Source organism: Colossoma macropomum, unplaced genomic scaffold (genome assembly GCF_904425465.1).
Source record: "Colossoma macropomum unplaced genomic scaffold, Colossoma_macropomum, whole genome shotgun sequence".
Lineage (NCBI taxonomy): Eukaryota > Metazoa > Chordata > Actinopteri > Characiformes > Serrasalmidae > Colossoma > Colossoma macropomum.
In genome coordinates this window covers 13,902,053-13,923,740 of record NW_023494785.1, presented here as the reverse complement: position 1 = coordinate 13,923,740, position 21,688 = coordinate 13,902,053, and the positions used below count along the sequence as shown (strand labels likewise).

Sequence of the window (21,688 nt, the reverse complement as noted above, 5' to 3'; positions counted from 1 at the left end):
TGAAACGAGTTTCAGTTTGTGTATCAGTATTTATTTATTTATTTATTTATTTTACTTTTCAACGCTTTTGAACAATATCGCGATAATATCGATAATCGTGATAATTTTGGTCATGATAATCGTGATATGAAATTTTAATATCGTTTCATCTCTACCTGGCACAGAGCTATAAATAGATTCACTACACACAAAAGTAAAGTATTATACTTCAGGATTACCTCAGCGCTCCTCTCAAATGCATTCCGCACAGGGGAGGACACATAAGAGGCTATGACCTCATCCACTGATTTAAAAGATCATTTGGACAACAGGTCTTCAGAGGAGCTATCTGTAGCCCCAGGTGAGAGGTGGGGTGATGGACTCAAACACTGAAGTTCAAACACAGTCTAACTAAAGCATCTTATTGGGACGTAACACCACATGACAGTGTAAAGATGCAGCCTTATTTTAGGCCTGGGTGAACCTAAATCTGACCACATCCTTCTTTTAGATTGTGGATGGAAAATGAAGCCCTCTCTTTCTTAACTGTAATTATGACAGTCTTCCGTCTCATGTACAATCACAACTCAAGCAGGAACCAGACTACTTTGCATGGTAGTGGAACATTTGCCTTCCCTGCAAAGATAAAGAGAGCAGCGATATGAAAGTCACTAAGTGAGAAACGTTTCTAATTCTAGTGTAAGCTCCACAGCTGAACCAAACCAACTGAAAATCACACACCATTTTAGAATTTGCATCGCACTACAAATATAGTGCTGTATACCTGTGTTATGTATACTACAGAACAGTGTTTGCAAAACTTTTTGCAGTCTTGTTGTACCCCCTTAGACATTAAAACTTCTTAAACACACTAAACACACATACACGCATATACTGCCATGATGCATATGTGAGACATTTAGAGCTATAAAAAAAATACATATCACACACACACACACACACACACACACACGTATGTATGTTCACTATCCCAAGCCACAGATCACATATATCACAGTAGCTAACATCCTCTGCTCAGGATTAAACAGCACTACACAAACAAAATGCTAAAAGCTAAATGATCACAGCAGCTACAAAGGTACAATTCACTAAAACCACGTCTGCAAAAGTGAAACTCAAGTACATGACTAACAAGGATCATACAGACTCTAAAGACAGTTAGCAAAGGACATTCACTTCATTCACACACACAACGGTGCACGATAAACTGAAGCTGTGTCCTGTTCACCATATAGTGCACTATTTCTCAGCACTGCAGTAACACTGACAAGGTGGTGGTGTGTTAGTGTGTGTTGTGCTGGTACGAGTGGATCAGACACAGCAGTGCTGCTGGAGTTTTTAAACACCTCTGTGTCACTGCTGGACTGAGAATAGTCCATTAACCAAAAATATCGGTTGGCAGCGTCCTGTGGGCAGCGTCCTGCGACCCCCAATGAAGGACTATAGGATGATTAGCTCTTACTGTACAGCAAGAGATGGACCAACAACACAGGTGCGTCTAATAGAGTGGACAGTGAGTGGACACAGTGTTTAAAAATCCAGCAACACTACTGTGTCTGATCCACTCAGACCAGCGCAACACACACTAACACACCACCACCACATCAGTGTTACTGCAGTGCTGAGAATGATCCTCCACCCAAATAGTACCTGCTCTGTGAGGGTCCATGGGGGTCCTGACCACTGAAGAACAGGGTTAAAGGGGGCTAACAAAGTATGCAGACAAACAGATGGACTACAGTCTGTAATTGTAGAATTAGAAAGTGCACCTATATAGTAAGTGGAGCTGATAAAATGGACACTGAATGTAGAAACAGGGAGGTGGTCATAATGTTATGCCTGATCGGTGTGTGTGGGGGAAAAAAAATATATATAATAATAATAATAATAATAATAATATTATTTTTATATATATATATATATATATATATATATATATATATATATATATATATATATATATATATATATATATATATACACACACACACACACACACACATACATATATATATATATACATATATATTTATTTATATATACACACACACACACACACACACACACACACACACATATATATATATATGACCTAGAATGCCGTTTCCAGTCATGTATTTTGTATCCGCTGGTAGTTAATCGAACTGCTGATATAACTGATTGGCCAACTGGTTTGATACCAACCAATGAGTGCAAAATTCAGGACTGGAAACTGAAGACCTCTGAAAGAACTTGGAAACTGAATGTCCAGATTTCAGATCTCTACATTAGATAATACCCTCTAGATCAGGGGTGCAAGTCAAGAACACTGGTCATTTCTCAGCTCAGTCACATCTGAAGTCACATGAGGTCTTTGAGAAGGAAAACTACCAACTGGGTTGGACATCAGCCCCCTAGGACAAGAGTTGTGTACCCCTACCCTAGATCTTTTCGATCTAGCTGCACAACATAGGCTTCTAAGAGTATGAGAGGAGAGGTCACTCACATTGTAAAGCCCAAGATCACTGGCTAGAGACTGGCTGATCTGTTGGAGCTGAGGGAGACTCTGGTTCTGCTGCTCTTGCTGTGCAGACTGCTCGTCCACCTGGCTGGTGGCCTGTGCCTGCGTGTCTGGCTCCTGGATACTCTGTGAGTTCATTGGCCCCTGCGTATCTACGGCACTGCTGTGATTCTGGTTCTGCTGTGGCTGCGGCTGAAGGTGGGAGCCCTGCCTCTGAAGCTGCTGCTGCTGCTGCAACTGAAAGTTCTGACTTTTGCGCAGGTTCTGCATGTTTTGCATGTGCAGTTGCATGGCCTGCGATGACATCTGGGTCTGCGGGCGATGCGTGTGGCGCTGTGGTGGCTGGCCTGGTTGTTGCTGCTGTGGCTGTAATTGTTGGTGTTGGCCTGTTGGCAGTGCTGACTGTGGCGAGGAGCAGCCTTTTTGGACATCAGTGCCCTGGGCCTGCTGTGACTGACTGTAGGGATACTGTGGTAACCTCTGGTCCATCAACAGCTTACTGGTATCCAATGGAACACCCTGGCCAAAGGCAAGAAAAGATTCATGAATCACTTGGTACAATGTAATCCAGTAACAATGACATAACACTCTTACCCAACACCCCTGGTGCTTTTTTTCCTGTGAATCTCCACTTGCATGTAGTTTATCAGTATTCTGATCAAGCGAACTTCATAATGCTACAAAGCAATACAGTTGTCATACTAAATGCAGTAGGGCTGGGATGATAAGCAAATTTGGAAAAAAAATTGTGACAAATGTATCTATACTTGTATTATTTAAAACCACAGGTGTATTACAGTCACATTCAGTAAATTCAGGACCATTTCCATTTCTGCCAAATGAGGGCAAAAAAAAAGCATGTCAAATTTTGAAAACACACAGTATACATACACAGTAACTCCATTTTTCAGAGCTTGAAACTAGCCTGCACCGATTCTTACTTTTAACTGCTCCAACACCTTTGGGATGAATCATCCAACATCAGTGCCAGAACTCACTAATTCCTATGGCCGAATGGAAGCAAATCACTGCAGCCATGTTTCAAAATATAGTGGAAAGCCTTCTCAGAAGAACGAAGGCTGTTATAACTGCAAATGGGGAACCAGCTCTTACCAGAGCCCATGGTTTAGGAGTGAGCTGTTAAGCAAGCATATTTGGACCGAAATGTTCGAGTGTCCACATACTTTTGGACGTGTATTTTGGGCCTTCTATTTCATCTGCAATTTGCAAATACATGCAATTTGCAAATGCGAACATACAGGCATCTGTGAGGTCCTTCTGTTGTGGGTTTATGCCAGTTTAATCCTTTTCACTGATGCATACAAAAGCTAATGGCTCTTGCTTGTGGAGAATCTCCAGCCTAGAGTGAGTATGTGAGAGCTTATAGCCCTGTTTCAGGAGGTGCACTGCATCTATAAATCTGAATCCTACATAAGGAAAGTTACCCAATCTCTTATTACACACTTCTAAGATTTCAATACATAGCAGGACTCTGTGCCAGTACAGGTGGTTTGTTTACCTGTGTGATGGCGGACAGTGTGGGTGAGATGGTGGGGGAGAACTGTTTGGAGAGGTGCCTGCGGGACTCCGGGCCAATAGGCAGATTGAGTGGTGAAAGCTGGGTTCGTCTCCGGGGGGAGGTGCTCAGTTGCGGCTGTACCTGGCCAGGTAAGAGCGAAGGGTACGAACTCAAACAGGAGCCTGACCCACCCACGGCACTAGGTGCTGACTGAAGGGACTGTCCACTTAGGGAAGAGTTACTCAAAGAGGACTGCAAGGACTGGTTGCTGAGGGAAGACTGCAAAGAAGGGGAGGAGCTAAGGGAGGACTGCAGGGAGGGGTTGCTGAGTGACGACTGCAGGGAGGTGGAGCTAAGGGAGTTGGGGAAAGAGTGGCTGCTCAGAGATGCCTGGATATTTGGGTTGCTAAGTGATGACTGAAGGGAGGGATTACTGAGTGTGCCCTGTAGAGAGGCCAGGAGACCTGGAGAGAGAAAGTAAAAAAAAAAAATGAGAGAAAGAAAAGGTGTGTGTAATTAAAAAAAAAGAAAAAAACCACTATGAGGTGCAAGCTGGCCTCTTGAATGCATCAAAAGCCCATCTTTGTGTTTCATTACAAAAAACCCATAATAAACAGAGAATCATTCTAAATGTTTAACGGTGAAGTCGAACACTTTATAGGTTCCCTGGTGTGTAAACCATACTGCTTTGAAAGGGCAAGTGAGAGCAGTGAGGACGCTGCATCCTGTGTGGTAAGCAAAACGCTGTATGGAGATAAGACTAGCTGCTACTTCCGATTACACGCACACCCACTCCCTCCCTCTCTCTGTCAGACAAAACGCTCTGATGTGGCCTGCACCTCAGTCACCAGTTTATTTCTGTGTACTTCTATGTATCATACTAACTACATGTGTAAAAAAATTATCAAACTTTTCTTCTCATAACTTCAAATCTTTTATAGTGTTGATTAGACCTTTGATCACAAACTATTTTTGCTTTTCAACTCACACACAAGCCCACCCACACACACCTGGAGAGTGGAAGGCGTTGGTGGTATCGATTCCGAGTTGAGTGAGGGTGGAGGCCAGATTGCCAGTGCTGTTGCCTCCGCTGAGGGAGGGATAGCCAGGCTCATCTGGGTCGAGTGGTGTTGGTAGTGGGGAGGGAAAGTGCAGACTAGACAAATCAGGTAGGGAACCCCCAGTATTCAGAGCAGACGGGACATGAGGGGCACTGGACTGTTGGTCTGGTGAGGGGAAAATGCTAATGTATGTATATACATATATTTACATATATGTACACACATACACACGTACACACACACACACACACACACACACACAAACAAATGAGAGAGAGAGAGAGAGAGAGAGAGAGAGAGAGAGAGAGAGAGAGAGAGATGTGTAAATACTCATCTGTGTAAGCAGAGCTAATGCATTAGCATTAAGATAAAGAGAGCTAGAGGTTATGAAAGACACATCAATCAAAACTGACTTCAAACACTTGACTTCTTCTGTAGGCAGAGACTATTTAACTTACGTGATTCCAGGGACTTCACAAGATTTTGGTCGCGAGGACAGCATGGGAAACTGAAGTAAAAGGAAAAAAAAAAAATTACAATGACAATGTCATGTATTCACCTTTTACAATAAAAAAAAACACATCAAGAACTTTGTGTATAAAAATGTGTGATACAACAGTGTGCCATAGTTAAATTATCCAGATCAACATTTGTTCAGAGTAGTCAAAATACAAAATACATTAGGATATTGAGAGAGCAGTAATAGTAGTAAGTAAATAAAAAGAAAAACAAGTGCAATAATAGTAGAAAATAAATTAAAAAGAAAAACACAAAACAATAAGATATCTGAGAATACCTTTTTAGTATCCCATGGTTTCAGGAGTTTTCCTTCATCTAGCACATTCTCCTCTATGGGAGGAACTGGGTATGGGAACACTACATGTATATATATTTAAAAGAATCAATATGTTAGCTTCACTCCACATTTCAGCCTTTACTGTTCTGTTCACATTACAAACAAATACAAATGTATTTATGACTGTTGGGCTGCAAAGTGATGAGTGACTTACTCCTCCGTCCCTCACTCTCTGTCAAACCTATGAATTGGACAGAAAAGGTCTGCACACTGCAGTGTCTAGAAACAGCTCCTATTATTTACCATCCTGAATTAAAATAACAAGGATTGCGTTTGTCCCTGGTGAGAAAGATACCTACCACTGCGACGCCCCTGAGGGTTTAGGTTGTGTCCTGCACTGAAGGGATCTCCAGCGGGGGGATTCATCACACTGGTGTGCAGTGCAGAGTCTGAGTTCGTTCTAAAGAGTTCAGAGACAGAGAGAGACAGAGAGAGCGCAAAGGTCATTTTTTGAGGTACATTGGTCCATGATTGCACTGGTTGTCAATCCAGTCCTCAGGGATCCCAAGACGGTCCACATTTTTGTTTTTGTGATACTGACAGATAGAAACTTCATTTCAACTTACTTACTTTCAATTTATGTCATTTGCTTCAATTAAAAAAAGTTTAAAATACATGAAAACTAAATTATCAGTTTTGTTATCATGTAGTGTTTTCTATTTGGTTAAATTTCACAAACTGGTAATAATCCAATCAAAACAATCTATGTAAAGTTTGTAAGCTGGGATGCTACGACACTGTAAATGTCAATTTACGTTTTACTTTGTTAAGTTAACCTGAAAGGCTACTAACATTTTAGCCTATTAATTTTATTAGGCTGTTTGGCTGAGTTATAAAAACATTTTTCTTTATATGTGACAACTTTGACATAAGAACGTCAAAATCAGTCCATGTTCATATTTCATGTGGGAAAAGGATCCATTCATGAAAGGCTTTAGTGTAGCTTAGCGGTCTCTTTAGCAACTGGTTATCCCACTTGTTTGAATTGCAGTTAAAATTTAGATTAAACAATGCATTAATCACACAATCATTAGCAGCAGTGCTATGTGTAAGACATTGTTTTAACACAGAGAACCAGTATCCAGGAAGAATGGTGTCATTAACTTCATTAATCAAAACATATCATCTTTTATATCTTGGTACAGTGATATTTGGAAAATACTGCAATATTGAATTTTATCAGTGAAACCCAACCCTACAGTTAGGAAATAAAGACTACGAAAAGTCGAAACAATTTCTGTCAATACTTCTTCCTGTGGGCAAGAAAGCAGTGTTGTCCTCGGTCCAGGTGTGATGGCATAAAATGACAACAAATTAATACAATATCACTTAAATTGCAGCTTCTCTCTTAAGCTACGTTCATACAGCAGGTAAAAGTAGCCCAAGTCTCATTTTCTCCACCTATATCTGATTTTTTGTTAGTCAGTTCACAATATTTTTTTAAATGTGACCAATGTGTGACAGTAGTCTGAACAGATCACGCTCCTAAACTGGCCTCTATGCGCAAAAGAACAATGCTTCACGTGGCACGTTTATCCAAAGGATAAAACCAGTGGAGTCAACGGTAACAGCCGCTCCAGGAGGTTTCGATTTAATCTTCACAGGAGCTAGTAAGAAGTTCCTATGGCCGACAGCTGGGCTCGTCACCCAGAACGTGTTCGAGCTCACTGTAAAAATGCTTGTCAATCGCCCAGAGCCTCTTCTTAGGTTCACGTCCTTGGTTTCTTTAAACTTTGCTTTTAGACTTAAGTTTTCTTTGACGCTGCAGCCTCATTCTCCATTCGCCATGTTAGGCCATTTCTTTCACAATCTCTGTGAACACAGAGTGGTCATGATAAGTGTCTTCTAACACTGTTTGTACAGAAACATCAGCACAAATGTTTATGAGGTCATTCGGATTTCAGTACCACGTATGAAAGCGTCCCAAATCGCAATAGAAAATGTCAGATTCAATGTGTTTATTGCTGTTCACACTGCCACACAGATAACACATCGGTCACTTATAAAGAAAAAAGATTGGATTTGGGCCACTTTTAGCTTCTGTGTGAACAAAGCCTCAGAAGAAGACATCTGACTTAATCAACCTATTTACATACCTTTCCAAGGCTGCAATACAAAAACAATTCAAAGTGTTCACAGTAGTCAGTGAGGGCAAGCATAAAAGCATACACAGCTGCCAGGTGTTCTTGAACAATAGCTTACCTTGCTCACCACACTACTCAGTCTACTCACCACACTACTTTTGCCTTATCAGACAAGTTGAGAAAAAAGACCAGATCATCAGAAGATGATCCAGAAGAGACAGAGAAGGAAAAAGAAAGTGAAGAAAAAGAGAAAAAAGGATAAAACAAGAAAGAAAGGAAAAAAATGAAAGCAAGCAGGAAAGAAAGACGGAAAGTGAGTGAGAGAAAAAGAAAACAAACAAACCAATAATAATAGTATTATACAGACACGAGAGATAGGGAACGACCGAGAGAGGTGAATTCACCTGTTGAGTGCTGTGGTGGGAAGACGGAACAACGGGTTCTTGTCCATGGAGAAATTACTGGACCAGTTCCTTTGTGATTGACAGAAAAATGCCCATTATTTCCAGAACCATGAGGAAAAAATGGAGCAGGCTTGCGAAAGAACCGAAAGCAGCCCAAGAGACAATCAGAAAGAGGGACACTGACGATATACAGCACATGGGGCTTTTCTCTATATGGGGCTAGGGATCAGCCTTGTGGCCCCAGTCCATGAGAAAGGGAGCTAACTGATGAAAAATTTTAAAAATAATTTAGAGAAGAACACTGTGCCATTACCCCAAAGGGCCACTGAAACGTATCTCCAACATGCAGCATACCATGTGCCTCTGTGATTACATCACCGCTTTACATTGTGTGTGCGTGTGCCTAGGTAGGATTTATAGAGCTGTTGATCAGAGTGTGAGGACTCTGCTGACACAGCGGAACATGTCTGCAGCTTACTGCTGATTCCTCCACTCTCAAGCTGATCAATCGATGGCCAAGACTGCCAAAAAACTCAGCACCCTCCCCATGAACTGCTGAAGCGTTGCAGCTGCTACTCTGCTAAGAAAACAATAATTAGTCAAAAACCAATTGATTAAGTTTTACCTGAAGGAGTGATTCTTTTTTAAAAGTCAGTATCCCACTCACTGAGGGTGAGTTTGTTCCGTTTAGTAGAGCCAGAAGAGGGAGATTTTGGAACAGAAGAACAAAAGTTGAAATGAAGATCCCCCAAGTTTGACAAATGAAAAAAGCAGAGAAGTTGCCACAGTCAAAGAATAAGATTTAAAAAAAAAAATAATAATAAAAAAAAAAAATAATAATAATAAAAAAAAAAATAAAAAATAAGGTAAATCTGCCCAAAAGGCCTGTAAAGCAACAGAAGACAAAGCTCTGGAAGAGAGCTCACTGAAGCAGTGCCTTTGGGTTAGTCCTGTCAGTGCCAGTGTTAGTTTGCCATGAACCAAAAATCAGCCGTCACACACATCTACCAGTACTTAACATTCAACAAGACAGACAGACAGCAGAGTTAAGACATGTAGCATAGAGGGTCCCAGACTGAGACCTGTTACGGCTCTTTAGTATTTATTACCTTCTCCAGCTGGGGTCAGGGGGTGGAGAGAGGTATGCAGAGCTGCAATGAGAGCTGTCCATCTGAGGTCGGTGGTTAAGGACAACTGCAGTACTAACCCCTTTTTCACCTCAACAAAGCCAGCACGTCTTATACACTTGTGCACAGATATTTTGTAGGGAAAGGTCTGAACTTCCTTAGATTTGCAGATCGAAGCCTTCTGGAAATTGTAGAAAAAGTGTGGAGGCCTCTTTCAGTTCTTGCTTCTAAACCATGGAGCTTAATTCCACCTTTTATTAGACAGTCTGGTTCAGAGCACACTTTTAAGAAACATTTGAAAATGTTTCTTTTTAACTTGGTGTTTCATTAAAATTCTACATCTCTTTTGGCACATACCTTTTTAATTTGATCCATCATTGCCTTATATGATTTTAATATTTATGGTTCTTTTATTAGTATTAATTAATATTCATAGTTCTTCTATAAAGCACTGAGCTGCCACCAGTATAAGAAGTGCTCTATAAATAAAATATTATTATTGGTATTATTGTTGTTACTATTATTGTTATTATTATTATTATTATTATTATTATTACTACACTAATTACTACAGACAACTGAATTAGAATTCTCTCCAAGAGAACATAATCTTTAATTATAAGTTGACTAAGGTGAAATCTCCACAGACAGTCATTACTGATCCAGAAAATGGGGGCCCCAAGATCTCATGTTGGTCTTAGCCTTAATAGTCTGCTCAGACATAAACGGAGCATCTGATATATACTGCCAGATAAGCTGGTGAAAACTTTGATTTGATTTGACAATTCCATTCTAAATGGCTATATGCATGTCAGTGTGAAAGCACTATCATGCAATGAGTTCAGAAACACAAGTAGTTGCCCACTCTGCACACAGAGACTGAGCTTTTCAGAGATACAGTTGCTGGAGTGAAATTAGGTTTGTTAAAATGTTTTTCAACATATTTCCTACTCAAGCACTAAATAGCCTTTAACTGTGATATCCTTGTGAGTTTGCCAACACATTTGTTTCCTGTGGTATCGCTTTGTTAGAAGCCCCATTTTAAAAATCTCCTGCCTGTTTGCCACACCAAAACAGTGGTGTCCAGTGGTTTGTTTTGCATGCCAGACCAGTAAGAGTAGACGGTTCTTGGCCATGTTAAACAACAAAATGCACTAAAATCTCTGACAAAAGGTAGAAGTCTGGCTTGTGAGACTTATGGAACCAAAACTGGCCCACTACCTCTAATCCTGGGGCAAGGCTGAGCTGAACAATGGTGCAGGTATATAAAACAATTATGATACACACTGACCAAGAGGACACTCATACAGTCCCAGGCCAAAAAAGGCAGGGGCTTGAGCCCCCCGGCATCTATCTTTGCACGTACCTGTTGCTGGCTGAACATGGGGTTACACAACCAAAACTACATTAAGTAGCAGACGACAAAGACTTAACTGCAATACAATTTCTCAAAGTCTTGCTGAGGAGCTTATTATTAGGAAACTGCAGCTCCTACCTGTGCAAATGAAATTAAACTGAGTAAAAGAACACTAAATGTAATTAAATATGAGTAAATGTAATTATAATGAATGTAAGGATACTTGTCTCCTGTATGGTCGGCTAGGAGAGACGAAGCGTCTGTCTCTGTGGACTCTCTCCACCAGGCCATGGTGCCGTGTAGATCGACTCGAATCAAGGTTAGAGTGGAATGGGCCCTAATGGGACACACACATAGTAAATAAAGGTTAGGCTCCCTCAGGCGAACAAATTAACTTACACACAAACACATGTATACATGCTCATGCATGAGCGCATATAATGGGCTATTGCATGACTTGATGCAATTCCGTAAGGTAGACCTTCAATACTGTTTCATTTGCCCACCAAGTTTTCAAAAATACAAAAACTAAATCAGGACTATAGCATTAACTGCAAAACAAACAAAAGCAGAACAGAATTATGGAGAACAAAAATGTACTTTCTGTACTTTAAATGCATGAAGGATGTTTAGAAGTGGAAGCCTGTGTATTTAGCTTTGTCTTAAATGATAATTTGCAAACAAATTTAGCAGTGGTAAAACACCAAGCCCAGGAAAAATACTGGATGAAAATACAACCCAGTTCTCATGGTTAAAGGAATGGAGCAATGCTAAAAGTAATGCTAAAAGAGAATAATGAAAATCACACTAACTCACTCCCTACGTATAGCACAAATGCAGTGTGCTGTCTCAGAGCTTTCAAGGACTTGATAGCCAGTGGTAAGTCAATAGCAAAAGTGCCAAGACATATTGTGCATATGTTCATAGAGACGGATGTCAAAAACAGCCTATCACTTAGATGCATTAAGTTCCTGTCAGTGTTTAAGTACAAAAATCTCAGTATAAGTGAATAGTTTTTTTGTTAGTTAATAGTTTAATTTGGATGCAATTTGAACTGTTTAGTCTACCCCTGTCACCATAATGCTAAAACTACTACTGAAACTAAATAAAAACAAAACCGTTAAACTAATAACCCCGTTTTGCACAACTGTACTGAACTTTAATGCCAAGCTATGAGGTTCCTTACTACTATGCTCCTGGAGAGTTTAGTTCCAAAAATATGCAGAAGCTACTGAATACCTTAATTAGCTGGCCCGGGTTTGCTACAATAGAGCTGGGTGTTGGAGATCTAGGCTATAAAATTAAGGTCCAAAATAAACAGTCTAGTTAAAAAAAAATAATAATAAAGGAGAGTTTAGTAGAACAGAACATGCCACACATTTGCCAAACACTGATAAATACATTGTAAACGAAGAGGGGAAAAATGTCAGTTTACATGCATTACAATGGCAAGTTCATGATGCATATGCTAAAAGTAGCATATAAATTTAGCATATGTGTATGATACATGCTAAATTGAATTCTCCACAAATAACAAGGTATTGTAATGCTGCTGCACCATGTAATTAGGTTTTAATCATTTCACAACTAAAACAGCAGAAATATCATGATTCACGTTACAGAGTAAGCTGTATTTCATACAGCTTGCCATCTTCCTCTGCCTTGCTGCACTTTTCACAGGAAAACGATCATACACAAATCTCTTGCAGCTGGCGTCTTTCTAAATTGGTGTCCCTTGCATGTGTGGAACTGTATAACCACCTATTCAGTTTTAATAAACATTTACCATGCCTTGTTTGCTTAAACACAAACAGTTAAAGTTCACATCCCAACATGTTGGTTATACAATTTGATCTACTTACAGTGGCTGGTTCAATAGAAAACTAGCAGGTCTAGCTTAAAATCATTTGATGCGCTCACACGCAATGACACACCTGGAGGTCGTGGGCGTTCCTGCCGATCTGATTGACGTTTGGTAGAGAGCCACCATAGTAAGGCCCCTGCGTTCTAGCCAGCCGCACCTTTTGAGCTTGAATCTGCAGGAGAAGAAGAAGAAACATTACAGAAGAACAATATTATCTTTACTTATATACCGTAACACTGACACATTGTGATACTACTGCTCAGTTTTTTTTTTTCGCAATGTATTTAATGATGAGTACTATATTTACAATATAAATGCCCATAAAATTGTGTACCTCATTACTTTACAAAATGTATCATACTAAATATTATCTGATACCATTAGATGTAAAAGATATTGTGATATTTTACCAGTATTTTATCGCTATACAGAAGCATAACTGAACCTCATTAAAAGGACTAAACACTAGCTGCAGCACTGGACACTACCAATAAGCAAATGCTCTATGGTTTAAGTGCCTTTTTTCCTCCCATGTCTCTTCTCCACCCTTCCTTTTGCCATTTCACTGCTGGGCAGCATCTCACACGCAAGAATATTGTCCTTCTTTCCTCCCTCCCTAGGTGTTTTTCTGTCATGTAATGATCATACCACGATGAGGTTTTAGTGAATGTGCCCATCACATACAAGGGCAACACACCTGGCTCTAAGATTCAGATGGTAAAGGCAATGAATAGCTGTGTTACAATTAGGCTCAGAGATCTACAGAAATTCTGTAGAATCTTAGTGACAACATGGATTTGTGGCTATGATGCTTATAGAATAATTCACTACCTTAACTGAGTGACAAATATTTTAAAGATAGATTTCTCTCTTTGTACTACCTAGTTATCAAAACCTTACTGTTTTACAAAGACATAAAGAACACCATAAACACACATATGCACATAAAAAGTAGTGTCCAACTGCTATACACTGTTCTTAATGCTCCAAATATTTGTTTCAGTCAGATTAGAGGCAAATCCCAGACCAAATTGAGAGGAAAAGATTACAGCATGCAGAAAAAGACAACATGGGATACTGTCACCCTGTTTCTTTTTAAATGTTCCAGAATGAGTATACATTTATTCGTACTGCAATCATTATCTGTCATCTCCAGCAGGCTGCAATGAGCTCTATTGTACCAGTGCTGTTTCTCCGCCTCACTGTTCTAACCCACTACAAATATTACAAACAAGCTTTTGTTTTCATGCGCCCAGACCAACTGCAATTCACATTCCAGAGCTTTCAAAGGCTTAAATTATGAGCATAACTGACAGTGACAATATTGTTTTGTGTTGGAGCCAACGGGACACTGCACCAATCTTTACTAATCAAATAAAATGAGAATACGCAATTGCAAGGCCACATGAGATACACCACCCTCAAGGACAGCTCAGAGAGATTGTGGTGTCTAATCAATTATGCACACTGCATTCTCACTTCAGCACAGTTCTCTGTGTTCTCATGACAAATTAGTGACCATAACATGGAGCATCATTAGAGTCATGCCTGAAGTTGACAAAATCCCAGGCAGGGTTTTTTTTTGTTGCTAACCTGGTACAGACAAAGTCGATATGATAAATCAGACATGATTTACAGATTATTTCTGAAAATATAGAATACACAGACTGACATTAATTACACCCCTCAGAGCCCATGTGTCAAACACAAGGCCCACAGCCACATCAGGCCTGCCAAGCAATCCTATCCAGCCTGCAAAAGTATTTGAATTTTCTTTTAGTATTAGCCCGTTTCACAATGTGCTGCACTACAGTCCCCAGCATGCACTGCAACGTAATGTGCTCCGACTCTCCTACCCCAAAAACATGTCTATGGGACAGCGGTTACACCACAATTATACTCAATTCTGCTCCACACCAGTCATATCACCAAATGCATTTCAGCTGCAGTTCAACCAATAAAAAACACTTAACATTAGCTCAGCAGCAGAAATTGACCCAAGTCTTAATGAACTTGCAGCAAAGAAAGGACTCCAGGTGTCTAGTCCAAGCAAATAGGCAAACCTACACTTACATTTAGAATATTTTAAGTGTCCATGTACTATTTCAAGGTCTACTAAAAGTGTCTGTATTTTACTGATGAAGTTTATTCATATTTTAAATAAACAATGGCCAGTTCAGGTTATAGCACCACATTAATTAAAATAAAATAAAAGCATTTTTTCCTCTGGCCCACAGATTTGATGCCATTTTTAATATGACCCTTTTACTGGTTGAGTTTGACACCCCTGCCTTAAAGGATCCACTTTTGAATTCAGTAGACCAGTTTTACTTACATGCACTTGCATGCAAAAGTTGGCCAATTTAAATATTTTGGTGATTTTTGGTTAAGTGAAAAGAAGTAAAAACTACCTCTGCACAAAGCTGTTATATCCTCCTTTTGGAAGATATAACAGCTAGCAAAGGTCTGTCTATTTTTGTTTAAGGATTTTTCTCCCATTCCCCCTTGGAGAACGCCTCTAATTCTGTGACATTCTTAGGCCATCTTGCATGCACAGTATGATTAAGATTTACCCAGAGATTTTCAATGATGTACAGGCAAAGTCTTGCTCTGCGGCCATCTTTGCAACACCACCAGGCTGTTATTTCCAGCCATACAAGACCAGGCTCCTACCTTATTGAATGGGGAGAGACCTAATTACTCAAAACTGAAGGTCAAATTATCTTTTCAAAAACATATTTGAAATCACTGGTAGAACCTGACAAGAAAACACCTCATAAATGGCTCAATAATGGACAAAAAAAAAATGTGTTTTTCCAGGTTGTTCTGGCTACTGTGCTTGTGCAGATCTCCAAAACTGAGAAGGGCTTTCCCTGCTTGCAGCTTGCAAGCTGACTGGCTCTTTCATTTGAAGGACAGGGCTTTCCCTGTAAATAGATGCCATGTTTAATGTTACAAGCTTTCCCATTCATATTTCAACCAGTGACCGGTCCTTTATAACGTCTCTGCTTCAGGTCAGGGGACTAAGAGAGCCACTCCAAAAGTTTCAGTTTACATTTCTTGAAGCAGTTCATTGTGGACTTTAAGGTTTGCTTTGGCCAACCTCTTTTCAACTTCAGTTACTTTGGGGACTATATCATATGTGCTGCCAGAATGTGTAGATATTATATTGAAAGCCATTCTTTCACCTATTCGTGCAATGTTTTAAATGCCACTCACTGCCACACCCCAAAGCATAACAGATCCACCGTCCGCCATGCCTAACAGTTGTCAAGGTGTTCTTTTCACCAAATGCTCCTCATTCTTTTCTCCAAACATACCTTTGGTGGTTGTAGCCAAAAAGTTTCATTTTTACTTCATTAGTTCACAGTACTTGTTTAAAAATGCCTTCTTTAGATCTTGTTTTGCAGACTGCGGACACAACTTTTGCACTGAGGTCACAAGCAAGGTCTTCTTCTAATGACTGCATGCAGCTCATATTTGTGCAAGCAACACTACAAAGTAGAATGGTGCTCCACCACTCCTGTGTCTGTCTGTCTGACAAGCTGTCAAATGGGACAGGCAATATGACAACATTAACATTACTGTGATAAATTTCATCAAAATATTCTTTTCTGAGTATATTGTAGATATCTACAGCAGTTTTAATGCATGCTGCATTAAAAAAAAAAAACAATCCTATAATTAATGCACTGTGTCTGTTCTGTCTAATAAAATAAAAAAAACAAAAAACAACATGATACATAGCATGAAAACGTATTATTGTAAAATATCGCGATGCTCTATTTTTGCCATATCGTCGACCCCTGCAGTCAACACACAGGTGCAAATGTACTACTAACGTTATCAGTCAGGACAGAGTCTCAGGCCAGAGCTGCATTGAACTGTTTGCAGTAGCACAGGTGCTAAGTGAAGTTATCATGCTCATACCTGAGCAGTGGATTTCTGTATGACACACACTAATTACAAACAAAAGCTTCAGTATTTCTCTCCCTCAAAGAGTCCACATGATCAGGAAGGTATGAAAGAGGGTGGGGTATAAGTTTGTTTTAAAACATTACTCACTAAATTAAAACTATATGCTCCTTTTCAACAATGTATAATCCAGTTGTGCCAGTCAGTACAGATATTGTACACAGTATAAACACTGAAATAATACCAAAGACAAAATTTTTACAAAAATCATTTAAAAACATAAAAAAAAATTAGGTATATTTTCAGCCGACCTCTGGCAGGATGGTGCAACCTGGACCAAACCATTGTATTCACACCCTCAGGCCAACAGCACTAACCACATGCTCTGCCTCAAAAAAACCTCACTCTCACTCAAATTCATCAAGAGCTTATGAGTTAATAAACGTACACAGCAAGAATTCTCAATTCCAATATCAGGGCACACATTTACAATTACCATTTTTCTTCTTTTATGCAGAAAAGTGTAAATTTTAACACAAAACTGTTTCATGGCAATATTTTTCAGATGGTAACCTTGGGATATTCTACTATGGTCATTTCATTTCCTGGTGTATTAGAGTTGAGCTGACTGTCAATCATGTTCGATGACTTAAATGTCTCAAAACAGCATGCACTGCTTTAAGATGTACAAAAGTAATTACATCTGTCTCGCAATCTGTTTTCTTTTAATGAGATTTCTTTTAAAGCGTAACGTTAATCCATGTCCTACATATGTCCTGATATGCTGTCGGGCTTTAGAACATTGTGTAGCAGCACAAGGTGGAGCTATTTTCCCACTCGTTGTTATACTTCTTAAACTGATAAAGCAGTGCAGCAGCTCTTCACACACAGAATGACCCTCATTAAACATGAACAAAAGCTTAAAGGATTTTTATGCTGTGACTACTATCAGTTTAAAAAAACAAAAACAAAACAAAAAAACTACAATAGCTATAATAACAATCGTCTTTAGACTACTTCACATCTTTAGCTGTTTCATTATTAAATCAAATAAACCACTCTGACAAAGAATGAAATTTCTGATCAGAAAACACATTTATTCCCCATTTTATACCATAAACAGAATAAATGTTGATTATACTGATGATTATAACCAGGTCTATGTATGCCAGTTTTTAAAACGGGCAATTCATCAGATTTGTTACCAAGTTCATCACCTCATAACGGCAGCTACAAACAGGAGTGCTGCATAATACTGCTAACACATCTCTGACAAGAACAACAATCACGAAGACCTGCTCAGCTAAGATTCACGACGAGCATGGCACCTATCAGTTACATCTATTGCTGAGATGTAACTACAATATTTTTTTCTTTTTCCAATACTGATATTGAAACTTTATATCAGCTCGCACTGACACTGATCTACTTTCTTTAAAAAAAATACTTCATTTTAAGATGACTATCTAAAAGCACTCACCAAAAACTGTAGCTTTTTTTGCTAAATACAGTTAAGCTCTTTCACACAAAAGATAAAATCACTTACAGCACACATAAGCAAAATTATAATTCTAAAATTGTGACTCTAGTATAATATTTAGCTAGGAACTCATTCATATAATGATGTTAGGTTATGTGTAGCTACTGTTCTGTGATCTACTTTTCTTCGTTTTATGTTATGTGCACTACAAGTAATTCTTTGATATTTCAAGGCCAGACTTATTACAGAATGGGATCGTAGAATTTCTTTTAACACTGATATCCAAACCAGCAGTTGTGTTTACTTTTTTTGCTGTATTGGTCTGATACTGGGTACTCCAATACTCTAACAGCGCAGTAGTTGGGTTCTTTTCCTAATGCAAGTCTTTTCTACCCTGTGAGTAATGCACTACAAAATTGATGTGTTAAATCTAGGCAATAAATTTCTTACTCAATAACAGGTAATAAGAAACAAAGAAAAAAAATAAATACATCAAAAAATAAAGACTGATAAAGCAGTAGCACTTGCATTATAAAATTAAGTTGCAGGGGCATAGGAACAATCACAGTAATAATAACAGATGCACAAAGGTACCGGAATCATATTGGTATCTATAAATATGTGCCTTAAAAATATATATTATCATTCCAAACAGATGACTAGATTTGACTAATATTTCAAACCAATATTTGATGATGTATTTAATTTACTCTGGCAGAACAGAACAATCAGATGATGCTGGGCAACTGTGCTAAAATATCTGCATTTGGTTCATTCAAATATATTTGTAATCCTACTGAATAATACAGACTCAGGTATAATTTATATCATAAATTATAAGTTATATTTCTCTATAATCCCAATGCAGGTAGATGTAGTGCCAGTTTCTACATTTTATAAATGTTTATGTACACAAGAACATGATAAATATTTGATCAGTATCAGCCCATAATTCAGACATCAGTGTGTCCCTAATTTAAAAAAAAAGAAAATAATAATTCAAAGTAAAATAACATAAAAGATAAAGTGACCTAAAAATTTTGTGTATTCTAAGTTTTAATAAAAGCTAAATTAAAAAGATGTGTGTATTTTTAAAGGTAACAAGTTCCACAGTTTAGAAGAATAATAGCAGAAAGAGGTCTGGCTGTACTTTACGCAGTGTATTTGTGGAAGGACGCAGGGAGCACTATAGCACTTTATAGGAAACTTTAAAATATTACTGCCTTTTGGCAAAAGGAAAATAGCCTGTCCAAATTAATTTATCTATTTTAAGCTATCCAAGAAAGCCTGTTATTTAGTGCTAATCTTAATTTACTTTCTCTCACAAGCATAATGTTGTATTTCAAGACATACTTATTATTTAATAACTATTGGATCTGTAACATGTGAACCCAGTCCCCGAAACTCAAGACTAAGAGCCATGAAAGAACTGCTCAACTGAACTACTGATCTGCAGACAACCTGCTTTCAACTTTCAAATATGGAAACTGTCCCTAAATAAAATTTTAAATAAGTAACAACAACAACGGCAGCAATAATAATAATAATAATAATAATAATCATAAATAATAATAATGTCATTTTGTCCATCACTATTTTTGTTCAGAGACACCCCCCACACACACTGAGTGGAAATGAAGCGTGACATTTTCCCACACAGTCAAACCATTTACTGACACACTGTTAAGTCAAAACATGTATTAAAATTGCTGTCCCATATATATATGGACCAAATAAATAGCCAATTTAATAGCCATCTTCATTTTCCTACAATATACAGTGCCTGACTAAGTGAAAGAAAGGCAAGGACATGAGCTACTTTTCAGAAGCCTTACTGAGACATCTGCAGATGCTGTTCACAGCAGTTAACAGCCAAGTGGAGGATGAAGGTTCCTAGTTCAGCATACAGCTACCGATACGTTTCAGGAGTCACAATTTGGTGTGATCACAACACTAACATGCAAATTTCAGTAACCAGCCAGACTCCACTATTAACCACCATCTATCACAGGCTCATCCAGGCGTACAGCTGCTTTTAACCTGATTGGATTCAGTGACAGAAAATCACCACTCCACACTTTTGCAGTGAAACCGTGTTTAGAGCAGGGAAGACACAGGCAAAGGAAAAGGAGATCCTCAAATGATCAGTTATGGTAACAGGACATCTGCAAGCGGGACGATTACATCATTAGAGATGAGGCCAGCACTAGGCATCTGCTTACCGCTGCACTACAAACATCCCCTACTTGGTGGGTCTTAAGCTCATTAAATGATAACTACCAAAGGAGGAGGGACTTGCCTGAAAATCCGGCACAGAATAAGACCCAAGATCACTACATTTTAAAACCCAGTAAAACCTAAATACTGCATTGTACCTGTCCATAAAACTGTACGGGAAGATCTTTTTACTGAATCTAAAGTAAGTAAAGGAAAGTAAAGCAAAAAAATCATAGTGTTTACATACACCTGTAAATGATTATTTCTGACCATGACAGAATACCAACAACCCCACATGGTTTACTGTAAAACCCACATATGCCGGAAAGTAGGGAGAGTTCACACTCTTTATATTAATGCCCACACTAAACTGAGAGAATTTGCCCACTTTTTAACCACCAAATGTAGCAAGAAAGGAACCATAATTTTAACTCGGGTACCTGTGAGGAGGTTGAGCGCCGTAGTTCTGACAGCTTGCTAGCAAGCAAGGCTACCGACCAAAACGACGAAGATAAACACACCTCCTTAAACTGCTGCTACAGCTCTAAGCAGCGCCTGAACGCATCTAACTGGGCTGATAGGTCAGATTTGCTTATCTTTTCCGGTGAGTGGTTAGTCATGTATTGAGTGGTCGGCTGATGAGGCAGCTAGGCTAGCGACATATCGGTTAGCAAGCCCGCCTGCAACTTCAAGTCTAATGTTTGTTAACTAGCGTAATTATCCGGTTAGCACGGCTGCGTAAACATTGTAGCGTAACGTTACAAATCAAACGAGCCACCAACAAAAACAGTTCAATCCAGCTAGGTCCTTTATGTACGTGCTAAACTTAAAAACGCAGGCACTCAAAACTGAAGAAGTATGAACTTAACCTACACTGCACTGAGTGACAACTTAACAGCAGCAAGACAGCTAGCAGAGTCTGTTAGCCAGACAGCCAACCTGCTAACGTTAGCTTCCTGTTCTTCTGTAGGCATTAACGCTGGAGATTTGTGTAGCATTTTTGAAAAAGGAGTTTGTTAATTATTATTACGATAACTTTAGATTGTATACCGTTCGTTGTGGTCTGTAAAAAATATTCGAGTGATATTTAGTCATCTATCTTAGCTAACTCAACTAGCTAGCCGTATCACCCAATATTCTTATTAGCTACTGGCTAGCTAACCCACCTACTTAGCGAACGTGCTAGTGTCTCTCTGAAAGTGCGAGTTTCTCGGGGCTACCACAAAACAACTTTACTTTCTACTAGCACAGACAGCTAATCTTGAATGGCCTAAATAATTAGAATATAACAAAATAACTATTAA

The 21,688-nt window shown here is 38.9% G+C and overlaps 1 protein-coding gene across 4 annotated transcripts in view; it reads right to left on the bottom strand.

The window, feature by feature from the left end:
- The window catches only part of LOC118816666 (CREB-regulated transcription coactivator 3-like), a 30,642-nt gene that overhangs the window by 8,623 nt on the left and 331 nt on the right, over positions 1-21,688 (bottom strand). The window contains exons 2-12 of one of the 4 annotated variants that reach the window (XM_036583185.1): positions 12,843-12,944; positions 11,132-11,245; positions 9,534-9,595; positions 8,425-8,493; positions 6,236-6,336; positions 6,091-6,117; positions 5,877-5,956; positions 5,539-5,588; positions 5,030-5,262; positions 4,020-4,483; positions 2,486-3,019 (exon numbers count right to left, since the gene is read on the bottom strand). In XM_036583185.1, the coding sequence (XP_036439078.1) occupies positions 2,486-3,019; positions 4,020-4,483; positions 5,030-5,262; positions 5,539-5,588; positions 5,877-5,956; positions 6,091-6,117; positions 6,236-6,336; positions 8,425-8,493; positions 9,534-9,595; positions 11,132-11,245; positions 12,843-12,944 (1,836 nt within the window). The remainder of the gene's footprint in view (positions 1-2,485; positions 3,020-4,019; positions 4,484-5,029; positions 5,263-5,538; positions 5,589-5,876; positions 5,957-6,090; positions 6,118-6,235; positions 6,337-8,424; positions 8,494-9,533; positions 9,596-11,131; positions 11,246-12,842; positions 12,945-21,688) is intronic. The other 3 variants (XM_036583201.1, XM_036583193.1, XM_036583209.1) reach the window with 3 other exon arrangements.